Below are 21,383 nucleotides of genomic sequence, written 5' to 3'. Positions count from 1 at the left end.
AAGAACGGAGCCTCTAGGAGCAGGGGCAATGCCCCCCCCCCCCCTGCTCCTAGAGAATAATTAGCTTATTATAAAACTTATATTTCTGGAGTAACGGGGGCATAGATAAAAGTAGGAATAGGCTAGTTAGGTTCAGCTGACATTAGCACATCGCTAATGTCAGCTAGTTTAATAGGGTTAATTCTGATCACAGAAACCCTACAACTCCGTAGGTTCTGGAACTATATCTTATCATCTAAAGAATAAAGAGACATAGGCCCAAAATGCAGATATTTATTAACTAATGGTAACAATATGTTTGACACAGTTATATAAAGTCTAAGGGAATCATGTGAACAAAAGAATTGAACGGCACTCCTCTAGGAGATAGGCGGAGCTCAGTGGTAAAGGGGGTAACAGTATTGATAGGATACCACGGCACTGAAGAAATTTTGTAACTGATTTCTTATTTATTTCATTATTTTTATTTCATTATTTTAATCCATCCACATAAATAGTCACTGGCCAACGTTTCGGTCCAACATACACCTTGTTCATGGCCTGGACAAAAGAACATGACAATATAAATAATTGGGTACATAATTATGATAAACAATAAGGTACATGATCAGCAATCCGAAATTAATAAAAATGTATTGATAAAGACGTAAGAAATTATGACATAGCAGCAGTAGTAATAAGGAGTATAAAATTTGATAATAATACTGAGGAATAGGATGGTAGAATCACTTCAGGCGATGGTGATTGAGAGACTGAAAATAGAAGTCTGTGAAGTCCAAAAAATAGAACTAGGTAAGTATGGATGAGATAAGATTGCATCAGAGATAGTGGTACTATATGGCTTATAAGGATATTCTGTAAAACTAGCACTATTACATATAGGCATGGAGGCATATAGAAATATAAAGGACAGTTGATTGAAATTCATGGATTTAACTGATAATCTAGTTATGCTGTCAGTAACCTATATAAGGAACAAAAGGAGCCAGTGCAGAAAAGGAATCAAATCCCAAAGGAGTAGGATAGCAAGAGGTACATTGGTGAGCAGTGGGTCCATACCTTAATTTCATAGGCATTGTAGATGGCGGATGGCGTGATTATCAGTGATATCAATGACTGTGTACCATGAGCCTAACCTGCATAATCAGTTGTCCTTTATATTTCTATATGTAGTAAAACTTATGTCATTTGTGACAAAAAATAAACGCTGCAAATTTTATAACGTATAAACAGTATTTATGTTTTTCCCCATCTTTCTCCCAGAAAGAGTTAAAATAAGTTAATTAGGAGGTCATGTGTACCCCAAAATGGCACCATAAAAACTACAACTTGTAATGCAAGTTGACAAAAAAAAATTAAAATCCCTTTGTAGAACATGAAAATAATTTCTCCCCGTGTGGATTCTCCGATGTCTAACAAGATCTGCTTTATGGTTATCACTAGTGTTCAACAAAGCGAACCATCCAAAGTGGAATTCAGTCTGAATTTTAGGAAAAAATATATTTTAAATGAAGCCAAAATTTCCTTGGGCTTCATGATTACGAATCATTTTACCTAATCCACTTGCTCGCACAGAGGCAGTCCGCTCCTCTCAACTAAAAAAGACCTGTCGAAGGACCTGCACTCAATGTGATGATGTCACCGTGCTCTCCTAGCATGATCACGTGGTGAAGTCATCACACTAAGCACAGGTCCTTCAGCAGGTCTTTTTCAATCAAGAGAGGAGCCCCTGTGTGAGCAAATGGATGATGTGATTTTAATGGCTGTTAGACGGGTGCACTTCGGTCTAAGGGGGCATTAAAAATGGTCTCATTGATAGGCTGAATGGGGTTTTAAAATAGTAATTCGTGACAAATTAATTCGGAACGAATCAAATTTCTTGTTGAACTATGACCAAGCTGCAGAATTTCATTTTTCTAAAAGTTTGCTCATCTCTAGTTGCCACATTCTGAACATTAAATTCCTTCTTTCTAGTGTGAATTCTCTGATGTTTAACAAGATTTGATTTCTGCATGAAAGATTTCCCACATTGTAAACAAGAAAATGGCTTCTCCCCTGTGTGAATTCTCTGATGTATAGTAAGATATGATTTCTGTTGGAAAGATTTCCCACATTCTAAACAAGAAAATGGCTTCTCCCCTGTGTGAATTCTCTCATGTACAACAAGACATGATTTGTATGTGTAAGATTTCCCACATTGTAAACAAGAAAATGGCTTCTCCTCTGTGTGAATTCTCTGATGTATAGTAAGATATGATTTCTGTTCGAAAGATTTCCCACATTCTAAACAAGAAAACGGCTTCTCCCCTGTGTGAATTCTCTGATGTGCAACTAGATTTGGTCTATTTATGAAAGATTTCCCACATTCTAAACAAGAAAATGGCTTCTCCCCTGTGTGAGTTCTCTCATGTATAACAAGAGTTGATTTAAGAGTAAAACATTTCCCACATTCTAAACAAGAAAATGGCTTCTCCCCTGTGTGAATTTTCTGATGTTTAACAAGAGTTGATTTATCGGTGAAACATTTCCCACATTCTAAACAAGAAAATGGCTTTGCCCCTGTATGATTTCTCTGATGTATAAGAAGTTGTGATTTCTGCTGAAAACATTTCCCACATTCTGAACATAAATATGGCTTCTCCCCTGTGTGAGTTCTCTTATGCATAACAAGATTTGTTTCAGAGTTAAAATGTTTTTCACATTCTGAACATGAAAATGGCTTCTCCCCTGTGTGAGTTCTCTCATGTATAACAAGAAGGTGTTTACGGTTAAAATGTTTTTCACATTCTGAACATGAAAATGGCTTCACCCCTGTGTGAGTTCTCTGATGTATAATAAGATCTGATTTAGAGTTAAAATGTTTTTCACATTCTGAACATGAAAATGGCTTCACCCCTGTGTGAGTTCTCTGATGTATAATAAGATCTGATTTAGAGATAAAATGTGTTTCACATTCTGAACATGAAAATGGCTTTTCCCCTGTGTGAGTTCTCTCATGTCTAACAAGAATTGATTTAGAGTTAAAACGTTTTTCACATTCTGAACATGAAAATGGCTTCTCCCCTGTGTGATTTCTCTGATGTATAATAAGATTTGATTTAGAGTTAAAAAGTTTTTCACATTCTGAACATGAAAATGGCTTCTCCCCTGTGTGATTTCTCTGATGTACAATAAGATTTGATTTAGAGTTAAAACGTTTTTCACATTCTGAACATGAAAATGGCTTCTTCCCTGTGTGAGTTCTCTCATGTATAACAAGAAGGCATTTACGGTTAAAATGTTTTTCACATTCTGAACATGAAAATGGCTTCTCCCCTGTGTGGGTTCTCTGATGTATAATAAGATTTGATTTAGAGTTAAAAAGTTTTCCACATTCTGAACATGAAAATGGCTTCTCCCCTGTGTGATTTCTCTGATGTACAATAAGATTTGATTTAGAGTTAAAACGTTTTTCACATTCTGAACATGAAAATGGCTTCTTCCCTGTGTGAGTTCTCTCATGTATAACAAGAAGGTATTTATGGTTAAAATGTTTTTCACATTCTGAACATGAAAATGGCTTCTCCCCTGTGTGGGTTCTCTGATGTCTCATAAGATATGATTTAGATTTACAACATTTCCCACATTCTGAGCATGAAAGAGCATTCTCCCCTGTATGACTTCTTTGATGTTGAACACTTCTTCTGTGCCTTTTATTTTGCATAACAGTCTGTGATGAATCAGGAGATTGAAATCCATCCAGAGGATTAGATGATAGATCTTTGTTCTGAAAGGCTGAGGATAGGTCTGAGATAATGGCACGCTCTTCATGTGTATCTTTTTTGATACCACAATCATCTGTTCTAAAATCTGACATCACATGTTTCTCTGAGATCCTGGTACAGTCATCTGCCAAGAATAAATCTGAGTTTTATCATTTTTAAATAATAGAACCTTAAAATTATATACATTTTATACCAGTTCTATATAAAGAAAATCCATACAAATTACAAGTCATAGAGCAAAATTCAAATATCAACTGACTATAGGAAAACCGATAACAATCTGACAGTAGACCAATAGCCTGGAGCGGTAGATGATGATGTTAGGTCACCAGGCTGTTCACTTGTATTTTCCACTCTTGTGCTGAAGCCAGCATCTTCATAGGTACACAAGGGATCTGTGAGTCAGTGTTATAAGCTGGTGTCCGTCTCACACACTGATCACTAACTGCACTTAAGCACAAAATACACCAGAAATTGAAGCTGAAAGCCCACCTTCCATCTCACAGAAAATTGACTACTAAACGAGATAGATGAGGTGGCAAATCATAATGAGGTCGTTATTATGGGGACTTCAATTACTCAGATATAGACTGGGAAACTGAAACCTGTACATCTCATAAAGGAAACGGGTTCTTGGCAATAACTAAAGACAATTACCTTTCCCAACTGGTTCAGGACCCGACTAGAGGGACGGCCATACTAGACTTAGTATTAACCAATAGACCTGACAGAACAACAGATGTGCAGGTTAGGGGACACCTGGGAAATAGTGACCATAAAGTAATAACCTTACAATTATCATTCATAAGAGTGTTTCTTCAGGAAGGAACAAAAATACCAAACTTCAAAAAAGCTAAATTTAGCCAACTAAGAGAGGTCATAGGCCTAACTAACTGGGAGAAAGTCCTCAAAAATAAAAAAATACAGCCACAAAATGGGATCCTTTTAAAAGCATCCTAAAATCTAATTGTGAGAGGTACATACCTATTGGGAATAAAAGGTTAAGGAACAAGAAGAAACCAAGGTGGATAAATAAAACTGTAAAGAAAGCAATAAATGACAAAAAGAAAGCATTTCAATCACTAATACAGGAGGGTCGAGAAGAAGCACTGAAAAACTAAAAGGAAAAAAAAAGAATATGTAAAAAACAAATAAAAGCGGCCAAACTAGAGACCAAGAGATTAATTGCCAAAGAGAGCAAAACTAACCCTAAAATGTTCTTTAATTATATAAATGGTAAAAAGTATAAATCTGAAGGTGTCGGCCCTTTACAGAGTGATGAGGGGGGAGTTGCAGAGAGATGAGGAGAAAGCAAAGCTACTAAATATTGTTTTCTCTACTGTATTAACTGATAAAAAATAAACTGTCATATGAAATGCAGAATGTAAAAGTAAATTCCCCATTAAAAGTGCCCTGTCTGACCCAGAAGAAGTACAGCGGCATCTTAAAAAGATTAATAGACAAATCGCCAGGATCGGATGGCATACACCCCCATATCCTAAGAGAGTTTAGTAATGTCATAGCCAGACCCTTAATTCTGATATTTAAGGACTCTATACTGACAGGAAGTGTTACACAGGATTGGCACATAGCAAATGTGGTGCCAATATTCAAAAAGGGTCCAAAAAACAGAGCCCGGAAACTATAGTCCGTTATGTTTAACATCCGTCGTGGGTAAACTGTTTGAAGGTTTTCTAAGAGATGCCATCTTGGAGCACCTCAATGAAAATAAGCAAATAACGCCATTTCAGCATGGCTTCATGAGGGATCAGTCATGTCAAACTAATTTCATCAGTTCCTATGAGGAGGCAAGTTCTAGACTTGACAGCGGCGAATCAATGGATGTCGTATATCTGGACTTCACCAAAGCATTTGACACTGTACTGCATAAAAGGTTGTTATATAAAATGAGAATGCTCGGACTGGGAGAAAATGTATGTATGTATGTAGGTAAGTAACTGGCTCAGTAATAGAAAACAGAGGGTGTTTACACACTCAGATCGGGTCACTGTCACTAGTGGAGTACCTCAGGGGTCAGTACTGGGCCCTATCCTCTTCAATATATTTATTAATGATCTTGTAGAAGGCTTGCACAGTAAAATATACATTTTTGCAGATGACACTAAATTGTGTCAAGTAATTGACACGGAAGAGGACGGTATACTGCTACAGATGGATCTGGATAGATTGGAGGCTTGGGCAGATAAGTGGCAGATGAGGTTTAACATTGACAAATGTAAGGTTATGCACATGGGTAGGAATAATGCAAGTCACCCGTACATACTAAATTACTAAATAGTAAAACACTAGGTAAGCCTAACATGGAAAAGGACCTAGGAATATTAGTGAAGCGCAAACTAAGCAGTAAAAACCAGTGTCAGGCAGCTGCTGCCAAGGCCAATAAGATAATGGGCTGCATCAAAAGGGGCATAGATGCCCGTGATGAGAACATAGTCCCACCACTTTACTAATCACTGGTCAGACCACACATGGAGTACTGTGTACAGTTCTGGTCTCCTATGAACAAGGCAGACACAGCAGAGCTGGAGAAGGTTCAGAGGAGGGCAACTAAAGTAATAACTGGAATGAGGGAACTACAGTACCCTGAAAGATTATCAAAATTAGGGTTATTCACTTTAGAAAAAGGACGACTGAGGGGACATCTAATAACTAAGTATAAAGATATCAGGGGGCAGTACAGAGATCTCTCCCATCATCTATTTATCCCCAGTACTGTGACTGTGACAAGGGGACATCCTCTGCGCCTATAAAGGTTTGTACAAAAACATAGAAGAGGATTCTTTACGGTAAGAGCAGTGAGACTATGGAGCTCTCTGCCTGAGGAGGTGGTGATGGTGAGTGCACTAAGAGAGTTCGAGAGGGGCCTGGATGTATTTGTGGAGCGTAATAATATTACAGGCTATAGATACTAGAGAGGGGTCGTTGATCCAGGGAGTTATCTGATTGCCTGAATGGAGTCGGGAAGGATTTTTCTTCCCCCTTAAATGGGGAAAATTGGCTTCTACCTCACAGTTTTTGTCTTTCTCTGGATCAACTTGCAGGATAAAAGGCCAAACTCAATGGACAAATGTATTTTTTCGGCCCTATATACTATGTTACTATGTAGTAAATATATTATTGCTCATATACCACATACATATAAATAATACCAGCATGTACTGTACATATAATGGTTTGTTCATAACACATTTATGGGCTCTAACATATACACCCAGGAGGTATACATTGAATTGATGCATATGACAGATACCATACAGTGACATTTAACTTTTTTTTTTTACTGGATATAGTTGTATGGATTATGGATGTATATAAGCCAGGTGGAGACCAAAAGCCTCTGGACACATTTACCTTTTATGTTGGCAGTTTTCCCAACGTACAAATTAAACATGTGCAAAAAGAGAAAATTTTAGCAGCTCTCACCTCTAACCACCTGCGTGAAGCACGGAAGGAAAGTGACTTGAACCTAGCCACACTTGATAAGTCCAAAAAACAAAGGGGTTGATTCCAGCTTTTGACGTATAAAAGGTATTCTTTATTCGGCTTGTAGTATTAAGATCCAACAAATGTCACATGGAGAGACACAGATTGTGACGCGTTTCGGGCTATAGTATTGAGCCCTTCATCAAGACAATACAGAGTGTACTAAAAACAACAGCTTTATATACAACACAAATGGGTTCCTCCTCCTTCTCTAATTGGATGAAGGTTGTGTCCCAGACCCAGGTGTTCCCAGATTGGGAAAACCCTTCCAGGAACACGTGGGTGGGGACGCAGCAATTCAAAAAATTCAACATTCAGAAACATATACTGGTGCACTACATATACTGCAAGGTTAAATCATGCTTTCTGTTCAAACCCTTCGGTATACATGTATCCAAAATGAACATCCAATATGTTTCCCTACGTAGAAGCTTTTGTTTGCGATCACCTCCTCTGACAGGTGCGGAGACAACCTCCACCCCCTGTACGGAAAACGCAGAGGTATCGCCCTATGTGAACAGTGGCAAAATGCCTTGTTGCCGCTGAGACATTGCGAGACATATAATGAGGGACATCACTCAAATGCTTTCTTATGCGTACCTTTAAATCATTTGTGGTGCACCCCACATATTGTAGATTACATATACTGCATGTTATAACATATACTACATGATCTGTATTACAATTAATATATTGTTTTAGCATATATTTTTTATTATTAGCCATAGATGTAACCTCTTTTGAGATATGCATATGTTGACAGCAGATGCATTTTTTGCTGCCGCATTTATAATTCCCGTTGGTTCTGGGCCAGGTGCTTATTCTAGGAAAATTTTCCCTGAATAGGCTTGGGCTGATTTTTTGGCCTACTGTATGGGCTCTTTTTGCTACACACCTTATCCCTGTGGATGCTATATTTCTCCATTCCTCGTTGAAATTCAGAACATGGAGATGTTTGCGTATGATTTTGCAGATTTTGAAATAATCTCTACTGTAATTTGTGGTAAAAGTGATGGGTTCTTCCTTATTGGTGATATTTTCTTTTTTATTCTTATTTTTATATTTCGTTCCATTTTTTCCCTCGTTCTCATTTTTGTCTTCTGTGTCTTTGTTCTTATTTTTATTAGTATTTCTTTTAGGAAAGATAAGGGTTTCTCTATTTTTTGATCTAGCAAAATGAATGCCTCTGTTTATACTGGTTTGGGTGTAACCTCTCATTCTCAGTCTGGCTGCAATATTTTGAGCCTCTCTTTCAAAAAGTTCCTGGGTAGAGCAATTCCTTTGAGCCCTTATCATTTCTCCCTTGGGGATATTTTTTAGGACGTGTGGTGGATGGCAGGAGGAGGCAGAGAGAATAGTATTGCCCGCTGTAGGCTTTCTGTGGGTATATGTAACCACCCTGTTGGTGTCATTAACCCCTTCCAGACACAGATCCAGAAAAACAATTTTCTCTGGATCGCTAGAAAAAGTGAGTTTTATTGATGTGGTGCAGTTATTTAGATACTCTACACATTTGGCTATTCTCTCTTCGTCCCCCTGCCATACCCACAACATATCGTCGATATAACGACCATACCATTTAATGTCCTCCCTATAAGGGTTGTTATCAGAGAAAAGGAACCTATTTTCCCACCATGCCATATATATGTTTGTGATTGACGGTGAGTATTTAGCTCCCATAGGGATTCCTGATTGCTGAAGGTAATATTTTTTATTGAACATAAAAAAATTATGTCTCATCAAAAAATCTATAACCAAACATAAAAAATCCTGCAGCTCTAGAGTATAGTTGCTGTAGTGTTCTAAGAACCATTTTAAAGCAACAATGGCAGATTGATGGGGTATGTTAGTGTATAAAGAGGAGATGTCTGCTGTTACCCATATAAAATCTTTATGCCAATCAAAAGAAAGAAAATTGCCCAGGACAGTACCAGTGTCTCTCAAATACCCCGGTATTAGTGGCACAAGTGGCTGTAATAGGGAATCTGCCCATTCCGATAAATTTTCGGAATAGGAGCCGATACCTGCCACAATCGGACGTAGTGGGGGAGGGAAACCTGGTTTATGGATTTTGGGGAGCGCGTGAAATATGGGTGTAATTGCATGTTCCACATATATAAATTCAGTTTCTCTTTTGGACAAAATGTCCAGGGAGTGGCCCCTGTCCAAAATTGCACTGAGCATTTTCTGACAAGGGAGGAGAGGGCTGCAATCCAATGTGAGATAGGTACTGGAATCTTTTAATAAGTCCAGAATCTGGTTTTTATATAGTTCGCTATCAAGGATTACGACCGCTCCTCCCTTGTCAGCTCTCCGTATTACAACATCTTGCATATTTTGTAGCTCTATAAAGGCTTTGTGTTCATTTTTGGTAAGATTATTTTTAAACATTTTTTCGTCTGAATCAGCTTTCAAAGCACATAGATCCCTTTGGACCAAATCCTGAAACCTATCAAGAACCTCGGATCGGGACTGTATAGGGTAGAAGCTCTTATTAGAGGTTTTATATGTGGTAGATCTATTACATATATAGTCCCCATCCGAGCCCCCACACATCTCCTGGAGTGAAGAAATCTGCACCAGGTCAGCAAAAGTAAAACATGGACATACATTTTCAGTTTCATCATTATGAGGTACATTGTTTTCATTTAATACATTCTCTGTTTCAACGCTAGTGTCCTCATTAATAGACGAAAAATGTTTCTTCAATGTCATTTTCCTAGCAAGTTTGTTGACATCTATAATTGTATGATACAAATCAAAATTGCGGGAGGGGGAGAAAGAGAAACCCTTTCTCAAAACTCTCTCCTGTGAAGGGGAGATGGGCTTTGAGGAGAGGTTGATCACTTGTATATCATCAGCTATTTCTTGCGACTCGGATATCGCCTGCTTTTTGCTAGGAAAATGACATTGAAGAAACATTTTTCGTCTATTAATGAGGACACTAGCGTTGAAACAGAGAATGTATTAAATGAAAACAATGTACCTCATAATGATGAAACTGAAAATGTATGTCCATGTTTTACTTTTGCTGACCTGGTGCAGATTTCTTCACTCCAGGAGATGTGTGGGGGCTCGGATGGGGACTATATATGTAATAGATCTACCACATATAAAACCTCTAATAAGAGCTTCTACCCTATACAGTCCCGATCCGAGGTTCTTGATAGGTTTCAGGATTTGGTCCAAAGGGATCTATGTGCTTTGAAAGCTGATTCAGACGAAAAAATGTTTAAAAATAATCTTACCAAAAATGAACACAAAGCCTTTATAGAGCTACAAAATATGCAAGATGTTGTAATACGGAGAGCTGACAAGGGAGGAGCGGTCGTAATCCTTGATAGCGAACTATTTAAAAACCAGATTCTGGACTTATTAAAAGATTCCAGTACCTATCTCACATTGGATTGCAGCCCTCTCCTCCCTTGTCAGAAAATGCTCAGTGCAATTTTGGACAGGGGCCACTCCCTGGACATTTTGTCCAAAAGAGAAACTGAATTTATATATGTGGAACATGCAATTACACCCATATTTCACGCGCTCCCCAAAATCCATAAACCAGGTTTCCCTCCCCCACTACGTCCGATTGTGGCAGGTATTGGCTCCTATTCCGAAAATTTATCGGAATGGGCAGATTCCCTATTACAGCCACTTGTGCCACTAATACCGGGGTATTTGAGAGACACTGGTACTGTCCTGGGCAATTTTCTTTCTTTTGATTGGCATAAAGATTTTATATGGGTAACAGCAGACATCTCCTCTTTATATACTAACATACCCCATCAATCTGCCATTGTTGCTTTAAAATGGTTCTTAGAACACTACAGCAACTATACTCTAGAGCTGCAGGATTTTTTATGTTTGGTTATAGATTTTTTGATGAGACATAATTTTTTTTTTATGTTCAATAAAAAATATTACCTTCAGCAATCAGGAATCCCTATGGGAGCTAAATACTCACCGTCAATCACAAATATATATATGGCATGGTGGGAAAATAGGTTCCTTTTCTCTGATAACAACCCTTATAGGGAGGACATTAAATGGTATGGTCGTTATATCGACGATATGTTGTGGGTATGGCAGGGGGACGAAGAGAGAATAGCCAAATGTGTAGAGTATCTAAATAACTGCACCACATCAAAAAAACTCACTTTTTCCAGCGATCCAGAGAAAATTGTTTTTCTGGATCTGTGTCTGGAAGGGGTTAATGACACCAACAGGGTGGTTACATATACCCACAGAAAGCCTACAGCGGGCAATACTATTCTCTCTGCCTCCTCCTGCCATCCACCACACGTCCTAAAAAATATCCCCAAGGGAGAAATGATAAGGGCTCAAAGGAATTGCTCTACCCAGGAACTTTTTGAAAGAGAGGCTCAAAATATTGCAGCCAGACTGAAAATGAGAGGTTACACCCAAACCAGTATAAACAGAGGCATTCATTTTGCTAGATCAAAAAATAGAGAAACCCTTATCTTTCCTAAAAGAAATACTAATAAAAATAAGAACAAAGACACAGAAGACAAAAATGAGAACGAGGGAAAAAATGGAACGAAATATAAAAATAAGAATAAAAAAGAAAATATCACCAATAAGGAAGAACCCATCACTTTTACCACAAATTACAGTAGAGATTATTTCAAAATCTGCAAAATCATACGCAAACATCTCCATGTTCTGAATTTCAACGAGGAATGGAGAAATATAGCATCCACAGGGATAAGGTGTGTAGCAAAAAGAGCCCATACAGTAGGCCAAAAAATCACCCCAAGCCTATTCAGGGAAAATTTTCCTAGAATAAGCACCTGGCCCAGAACCAACGGGAATTATAAATGCGGCAGCAAAAAATGCATCTGCTGTCAACATATGCATATCTCAAAAGAGGTTACATCTATGGCTAATAATAAAAAATATATGCTAAAACAATATATTAATTGTAATACAGATCATGTAGTATATGTTATAACATGCAGAATATGTAATCTACAATATGTGGGGTGCACCACAAATGATTTAAAGGTACGCATAAGAAAGCATTTGAGTGATGTCCCTCATTATATGTCTCGCAATGTCTCAGCGGCAACAAGGCATTTTGCCACTGTTCATAAGGGCGATACCTCTGCGTTTTCCGTACAGGGGGTGGAGGTTGTCTCCGCACCTGTCAGAGGAGGTGATCGCAAACAAAAGCTTCTACGTAGGGAAACATATTGGATGTTCATTTTGGATACATGTATACCGAAGGGTTTGAACAGAAAGCATGATTTAACCTTGCAGTATATGTAGTGCACCAGTATATGTTTCTGAATGTTTAATTTTTTGAATTGCTGCGTCCCCACCCACGTGTTCCTGGAAGGGTTTTCCCAATCTGGGAACACCTGGGTCTGGGACACAACCTTCATCCAATTAGAGAAGGAGGAGGAACCCATTTGTGTTGTATATAAAGCTGTTGTTTTTAGTACACTCTGTATTGTCTTGATGAAGGGCTCAATACTATAGCCCGAAACGCGTCACAATCTGTGTCTCTCCATGTGACATTTGTTGGATCTTAATACTACAAGCCGAATAAAGAATACCTTTTATACGTCAAAAGCTGGAATCAACCCCTTTGTTTTTTGGACCTACAAATTAAACATATATCACAATCATGATGTGATCCCAACCTATATAATAAAATAGATTCACTCACACACATAAAAGGTCCATTATTAAATTACACACATGTAAGTACATACTACATAGACACTTGCACAAATTACATGAATATACTGTATACATGTTGGGCATTACTCATACACATTACATGCTTATACAGTGTGTGTGTGTGTATATCTCTATATTATATATATATATACACACACACATACACTGCAAAAAATAAAGGGAACACTGAAACAACACAATGTAACTCCAAGTCAATCACACTTCTGTGAAATCAAACTGTCCACTTAGGAAGCAACACTGAGTGACAATCAATTTCACATGCTGTTGTGCAAATGGGATAGACAACAGGTGGAAATTATAGGCAATTAGCAAGACACCCCCAATAAAGGAGTGGTTCTGCAGGTGGTGACCACAGACCACTTCTCAGTTCCTATGCTTCCTGGCTGATGTTTTGGTCACTTTTGAATGCTGGCGGTGCTTTCACTCTAGTGGTAGCATGAGACGGAGTCTAGAACCCACACAAGTGGCTCAGGTAGTGCAGCTTATCCAGGATGGCACATCAATGCGAGCTGTGGCAAGAAGGTTTGCTGTGTCTGTCAGCGTAGTGTCCAGAGCATGGAGGCGCTACCAGGAGACAGGCCAGTACACCAGGAGACGTGGAGGAGGCCGTAGGAAGGCAACAACCCAGCAGCAGGACCTCTACCTCCGCCTTTGTGCAAGGAGGAATAGGAGGAGCACTGCCAGAGCCCTGCAAAATGACCTCCAGCAGGCCACAAATGTGCATGTGTCTGCTCAAACGGTCAGAAACAGACTCCATGAGGGTGATATGAGGGCCCAACGTCCACAGGTGGGGGTTGTGCTTACAGCCCAACACCGTGCAGGACGTTTGGCATTTGCCAGAGAACACCAAGATTGGTAAATTCGCCACTGGCGCCCTGTGCTCTTCACAGATGAAAGCAGGTTCACACTGAGCACATGTGACAGATGTGACAGAGTCTGGAGACTCCGTGGAGAATGTTCTGCTGCCTGAAACATCCTCCAGCATGGCCGGTTTGGCATTGGGTCAGTAATGGTGTGGGGTGGCATTTCTTTGGAGGGCCGCACAGCCCTCCATGTGCTCGCCAGAGGTAGCCTGACTGCCATTAGGTACCAAGATGAGATCCTCAGACCCCTTGTGAGACCATATGCTGGTGCGGTTGGCCCTGGGTTCCTCCTAATGCAAGACAATGCTAGACCTCATGTGGCTGGAGTGTGTCAGCAGTTCCTGCAAGACGAAGGCATTGATGCTATGGACTGGCCCGCCCGTTCCCCAGACCTGAATCCAATTGAGCACATCTGGGACATCATATCTCGCTCTATCCACCAACGTCACGTTGCACCACAGACTGTCCAGGAGTTGGCAGATGCTTTAGTCCAGGTCTGGGAGGAGATCCCTCAGGAGACCGTCCGCCACCTCATCAGGAGCATGCACAGGCGTTGTAGGGAGGACATACAGGCACGTGGAGGCCACACACACTACTGAGCCTCATTTTGACTTGTTTTAAGGACATTACATCAAAGTTGGATCAGCCTGTAGTGTGTTTTTCCACTTTAATTTTGAGTGTGACTCCAAATCCAGACCTCCATGGGGTAAAAAATCTGATTTTCATTTTTTTTATTTTTGTGCCAAGAGTGTGCAAAGCAGTAATCAAAGCAAAGGGTGGCTACTTTGAAGAACCTAGAATACGACATATTTTCAGTTGTTTCACAGTTGTTTGTTATGTATATAATTCCACATGTGTTAATTCATAGTTTTGATGCCTTCATAGTCATAAAATAAAAATAAAGAAAACTCTTTGAATGAGAAGGTGTGTCCAAACTTTTGGTCTGTACTGTATAATATATATATATATATATATATATATATATACACACATACACATACATACATACATATACACACACACACACACACACACACAGTTAGGTCCATATATATTTGGAAACGGACACAAATTTAGTTTGTATTACCTGTTTACTAAAACATATTCATGTTACAGTTATATAATGGACATAGTCCAGACTTTTAGATTTCATTTGAGGGCTCCACATTAAAATTGGATGAAGGGTTTAGGAGTTTCAGCTCCTTTACATGTGGCACCCTGTTTTTTAAAGGGAACCTGTCACCTGGAATTTGGGTATAGAGCTGAGGACATGGGTTGCTAGATGGCCGCTAGCACATCCACAATTATCCAGTCCCCATAGCTCTGTGTGCTTTTATTGTGTAAAAAAAAAAAAACGTGACATGAGTCAGAGCTTAAAAATATGACTCTTCTCTGGTCACACAAGTAAGATATGACTCTTATGTTAATTTGCATAAAAGGCGGGAAGTACAAAAATGCATAATACTTATTGAATTCGTCTGCAAATGAAATGAAAAGTGTAATTTATATGTTTAGGGTAACACAATGAACATTTAGAAACGCTCAGTGAGGGTAGCATAGTAGAAGTAACAGCTTCCCTTTAAAGGGACCAAAAGTAATTGGACAATTGACTTAAAGACTGTTTTTTTCATTATTTTATTCTCAATTAAGCACATAAAAGGTCTGGAGTTGATTTGAGGTGTGGTGCTTGCATTTTGAAAATTTTGCTGAGTAGTAAACATGTGGTCAAAGAAGCTCTCTTAATGCAGGTAAAAACAAGAGATCATTCTTCTGCAAAAAAAAAAAAAAAAAAACATCCGAAAAATTAATAGCTACACTATTAGGAGTGGCAAAATCTACAGTTTGGTACATCCTGAGAAAGAAAGCACTGGTGACCTCAACAATGCAAAAAGACCTGGACGCCAACGGAAGACAACAGTGGTGGATGATTTCAGAATAATTACCATGGTGAAGAGAAACCCCTTCACAGTCAACCAAGTGAACAACACTCTCCAGGATGTAGGCATATCAATATCCAAATCTACCATAAAGAGAAGACTGCATGAAAGTAAATACAGAGGGTTCACTGCACGGTGCAAGCCACTCATAAGCCTCAAGAATAAGGTGGCTAGATTGGACTTTGCTAAAAAAATAATAATAAATAATCTTAAAAAAACAGCACACTTCTGACCCTTGACCCCACGCTCGACAACTCCTCAGGTAAAGCTTCCCTTTCCTACGCTGCCATTAAACGGGTTAAAAGGGCATTGTACCAGTTACAAATGTGCGATCCGTGGGGTATTCACCATCCGGCGGATAAAGACTTTCCCTTTTTTTTTCGGCCCCCCCCACTCCTCATATAGCAGGATAGATTACGTCCTAGTCCAGCAACCCGCCCTTTCCTGGTTGGTCTCTACGTCCATTGGCAATATCCCATGGTCCGACCACGCCCCAGTTTTTTGCTCTCTAGTGCTCCCCTACCTGGCCAGGACTGAATGGACCTGGCGTTTAAATGAGTACCTTTTGCTGGACACCGTATGTGCTGCGGATCTCCACGCCACTGTGTCCAACTTCCTTTCTGATCACTCCTCAGACCAAACCCCCCTTCCCATGCAATGGGAGGCCTTAAAATGTGTCCTTCGTGGGACTCTCATTAGACATGGCTCCCGCCTTAAAAAAGAAAAGGCCATCTCCCTGAAGAATGCCCTACAGAAGGTTGCTTCCTTAGAGCTCCTTCACAAGCGAGCCCTTTCTCAAGCTGTCCTTGGTGACCTACAGAACGCACGCATAGACGCGTGTCGCCTTCTGGAAGCGTCTTACAAACAGATGGTCCAGACCTGCCGTAGCAAATTCTATGAGTACGGTAATAAATGCGGACGCCTGCTTGCGAGAGCTCTCAGGGGTCATATTGCTGCTTCCCACGTTTCGGCCGTTAAAGATTCCTCGGGCCGTATGGTACACACGAATGAGGAAATTGCCTCCTCCTTTCAGTCGTTCTATTCCCAGCTATACAATCTCCCTGACCCTCAGGATGTGCCGGATGACCTGCATTCCAGCTCTTCTCCTCGCGGCCCCAAACTGTCAGCTGAACAAAGTGCCAGCTTGGACACCCCTTTCACAGAGATGGAGCTGCAGGAGGCGATTAAGTACATGCCAAGCGGCAAGAGCCCTGGCCCCGATGGATTCACTGCCAGTTTTTACAAATCTCTTTCGGCCCCCCTCACTCCTTTTCTGTCAAAGGTTTTTAACAATGTGTCCGCTGGGTGCCCCTTCCCGGCGCAAACTACCATGGCCCATATCACAGTCATTCCCAAGCCTGATAAAGACCCGCATCTCTGCCCCAGCTATCGGCCCATCTCCCTGTTGAACGTGGACCTAAAGTTATTTGCCAAGCTCCTCGCTAACCGTCTAAACGCTTTCCTACCTCACTTAATACACCCCGACCAGGTGGGTTTTATCCCTGGGAGGGAAGCCCGCGACAATACCCTTAGGACTCTAGATATAATCCACCATGCAAAAAGGGCCAATACCCCCCTCATGATCTTGTCCCTCGATGCGGAAAAGGCTTTCGACCGTGTCTCCTGGCAGGCGATCCGTCCTCTCGGGATTGGGGTGTGGCTAGGATTTTCTGGGGAAAATCTTTAGTTTATATCAGCACCCATCCGCCAGCGTTAGATAAACGGCACGCTTTCCCACCCCTTCCTCATCCGCAATGGCACGCGCCAAGGCTGCCCGCTGTCCCCTCTCCTATATGTCATAGTGATGGAACACCTTCTCACTTCTATCCGTGGGAACCCGGATATTTCCGGAGTCAGGATAGGTAAGACGGAGCACAAGTGCGCTGCTTTTGCGTATGACCTTCTATTATACATAACTAATCGACGTATCGCACTCCCGTCCCGAGCTCGCGCGTTTCAGCAGTTGGACGAACTTCAAAGTAAATATGTCCAAATCAGAAGCATTAAACGTATCTTTGCCCCGAGGGCTCCCCCCCCTCCCTCCTTACTTCGTTCCCGTTCGCCTGGCCACCTTCAGGTATAAAATATCTAGGCATGAAAGTTTCGGCGGATCTCTCTCAACTCTTCCAGCTGAATTTCTCCCCGCTCCTCCGGCGGTTCCAGGCGGATCTGGAGTCTTGGCATCGCCGCGACTTTTCCTGGTTTGGCAGGGTCAATATCCTCAAGATGAACCTATTGCCGAAATTGCTCTACCTCCTGCAGACCGTCCCAATCCGTATACCGGCGGCCTATTGGTTGCAACTGAAACGCTCCTTCACTCGGTTTGTATGGGCTCTGGGCAGACCACAGATAAGGTATGAACTACTGACCAGATCTAAGGAGATGGGTGGGGTGGGTCTGCCAGACTGTAAACTGTATTACTTCTCCGCGGCGTATGCCAGGTTACTGGACCTGTTGAGAGTAGACTCCGGCAAGGCGTTGGTCCATATGGCTAGGGACTCCTCACCTATCCCACCCTCGACGCTCCCTTGGTTGATAGGATCGCCCAGCGTCCCCGCACCAACCCCATCTTTCACGGTTGCAATACACCCTGGCAATACTTGGCTCCGCACGTAATCCCCACTCGCTCATCGATACTAAAGGTCCCCTGACCCCAATTACAGGCCATCCTGACTTTCCACCGGGGCACTCCTCGTGTACCTTCCTGTCAGGCACTAGCACGCGCCCTCTTCGATTTTGCCATGTTTTACATGGGTCCTCGCTGAAACCCCTTGATCAGTTGTTAGAACCCTCTGCCATTCGCCCCAGGCATACCTTTGAGCACCTCCAACTTCAACATTTTTATTCAATCTTGCGCAGAACTCATGACCTATCCAGAGCCCTCACTAAGTTGGAGCAAATGTGCCTGGCTCCATCAGCAGTTTTCAGGGACATCTCCACTATATACAATTTGCTCATTCAGCAACACTCCTCCAGTCCTCCTCCCTTTTGCTCGGCGTAGGAACTTGATTTAGGTGTCCAACTCACCCCCTCCCAATGGCAGAGAGCCTTCCTTCTGACTCATAAGGCGCTGATCTCCACGAAAGCGCAGGAAACCAGCTACAAGATCCTCTCTAGGTGGTACAGAGTGTCCGCTCTTCTCCAGAAGTGGTTTCCGTCTGTGCCGGACAGATGCTGGAGATGTTCATCAGAGGAGGGCACCATGATTCATATCTGGTGGCATTGCTCTGTCCTGCGCCCTTTCTGGGACTCGGTGCATTCTATTGTGCGCAAAGTGACAGGGATTCCCATTCCCAATACCCCCGAATCCCTCTTGCTCTTCGCCTTTGACCTCACCATCCCAGCCTATAAGGCCTCCCTCTTGAAATATATGCTTCAAGCTGCCAAAACTGGAGTGGTTTGAGGAAATTGCTCTCCACCAAAGGATGGAGGACCTAATCTGCATTTCCCCACTAGACGTCGCCTGTTTTGTGAAGGCGTGGAGCCCATGGGAGACGTTTCGCGCCTCCAGTGAGTACCGGGATGCACACTTGTAACCAGCGTTCATGTATGTTCCTTGCCCCTCCCCTTTCCCTTTCTTCCTTGTGTGTCTCCCCTGTTGTCTCCATTGTATGTCCCTTTCTCCAATTCCTTTTTTTTTTTTTTTTTTTTTTTACTGTATGCGTTTTTGATTCAGGGGTGGATTCCCTGATGTTATCTACTTTGGAAACTGATATTCGTTATTTTTGATTGATTACCACATGCTGTATGTTCAGCTTTGCTTCAGTGCTTTTGTCCTATTTACCTTGGAAAACTCAAAATCTTGAATGAGAAAAAAAACAAAAAAAACGCACACTTCTGGAAGAACATTCTTTGGACAGATGAAAATCAAGATAAACCTCTACCAGAATGATGGAAAGAAAAAAGTATGGCGAAGGCACGGTACAGCTCATGATCCAAAGCATACCACATCATCTGTAAAACACAGCGGAGGCAGTGTGATGGCTTGGGCATGCATGGCTGCCAGTGGCACTGGGTCCCTAGTGTTTAATAATGATGTGACACAAGAGAGAAACAGCCAGATAAATTCTGGGGTTTTCAGAGACATACTGTGTGCTCAAATCTAGCCAAACTGATTTGTCGGTGCTTCATAATACAGATGGACAATGACCCAAAACATAAAGCCAGAGCAACCAAGCAGTCTATTAAAGCAAAGAAGTGGAATATTCTTGAATGGCCGAGTCAGTCACCGGATCTGAACCCAATAGAGCGTTTCACTTGTTAAAGACTAAACTTCAGACAGAAAGGCCCACAAACAAACAGCAACTGAAAACCGCTGCAATAAAGGCCTGGAAAAGCATTAACCCCTTCAACCCCGGGCCTGTTTTCACTTTCCTGCCCAGGCAATTTTTTACAAATCTGACATGTGTCACTTTATGTGGTAATAGCTTCAGAACACTTTTACTTATCCAAGCCATTCTGAGATTGTTTTCTCGTGACACATTGTACTTCATAAAATTGAGTAAATATATTTCACCTTTAATTTGTGAAAAAAATCCCAAATGTGCCCAAAATTTTGAAAAACTCCGAAATTTTCAAATTTCGCAACTTTTATAATAGTTAGTGATACCTCATATAATAGTTATTATTTTACATTTCCCATATGTCTATTTCATGTTTGGATCATTTTGAAAATGACATTTTATTTTATGGCTTAGAAGTTTGGAAGCAAATTTTTCTGAAAATTTCCAAAATCCACTTTTTAAGGACTAGTTCAGGTCTGAAGTCACTCTGTGAGGCTTACATAATAGAAACCACCCAAAAATGACCCCATTCTATAAACTACACCCCTCAAGGTATTCAAAACTGATTTTACAAACTTTGTTAACCCTTTAGGAGTTCCACTAGAATTAATGGGAAATGGAAATGAAATTTCTGAATTTCATTTTTTCGGCAGATTTTACATTTGTATTCATTTTTTTCCAGTAGCAAAGCAAGGGTTAACAGCCAAATAAAACTCAATATTTATTACCCTTATTCTGCAGTTTACAGAAACACCCCACATGTGATCGTAAACTGCTATACGCCCACACGGCAGGGCGCAGTAGGAAACGAATGCCATATGGTTTTTGGAAGGCAGATTTTGAACTGGTTTTTAGATGCCATGTCGAATTTGAAGGTAGGGTCTAATTTTTTGCGGGATGAGGTGACGGTCTGATTGGTACTATTTTGGGGGGCATACGCCTTTTTGATCACTTGCTGTTGCAATTTTAGTGATGTAATGTGACAAAAATAGATTTTTTTACGGTGTTCATCTGAGGGGTTAGGTCATGTGATATTTTTATAGAGCTGGTTGTTACGGACGTGGCGATACCTAATATGTGTTTTTTTTATTTATTTTTTATGCATTTCACTTTAGCACAATAATAGCAGTTTTGAAACAAAAAAATTATGTTTTAGTGTCTCCATGTTCTGAGAGCTATAGTTTTTTACATTTTTTGGGCGATTGTCTTACATAGGGGCTAATTTTTTTGCGGGATGAGGTGACGGTTTTATTGATACCATTTTGTGGGTTTACAATTTAGGTCTAGAACCCGATAACACACGGTGTA

At 40.9% G+C, this 21,383-nt stretch overlaps 1 protein-coding gene across 5 annotated transcripts in view; it reads right to left on the bottom strand.

The window, feature by feature from the left end:
• Positions 1 to 270: 270 nt before the first annotated feature.
• The window catches only part of LOC122934330 (zinc finger protein 260-like), a 45,825-nt gene continuing 24,712 nt past the window's right edge, over positions 271 to 21,383 (bottom strand). For 4 of the 5 annotated variants that reach the window (XM_044289720.1, XM_044289721.1, XM_044289722.1 and 1 more), the window contains exon 5: positions 271 to 3,888. In XM_044289720.1, the coding sequence (XP_044145655.1) occupies positions 1,871 to 3,888 (2,018 nt within the window). In that variant the 3' untranslated portion in view covers positions 271 to 1,870. Of the gene's footprint in view, positions 3,889 to 15,504; positions 15,626 to 21,383 lie in introns of those variants that run through there. The other variant, XM_044289724.1, reaches the window with a different exon arrangement.

The sequence above is a fragment of the Bufo gargarizans genome, chromosome 4 (genome assembly GCF_014858855.1).
Source record: "Bufo gargarizans isolate SCDJY-AF-19 chromosome 4, ASM1485885v1, whole genome shotgun sequence".
Classification (NCBI taxonomy): domain Eukaryota; kingdom Metazoa; phylum Chordata; class Amphibia; order Anura; family Bufonidae; genus Bufo; species Bufo gargarizans.
The sequence above is the reverse complement of the archived record's forward strand: the minus strand, read 5'-3'. Positions and strand labels throughout refer to the sequence as shown.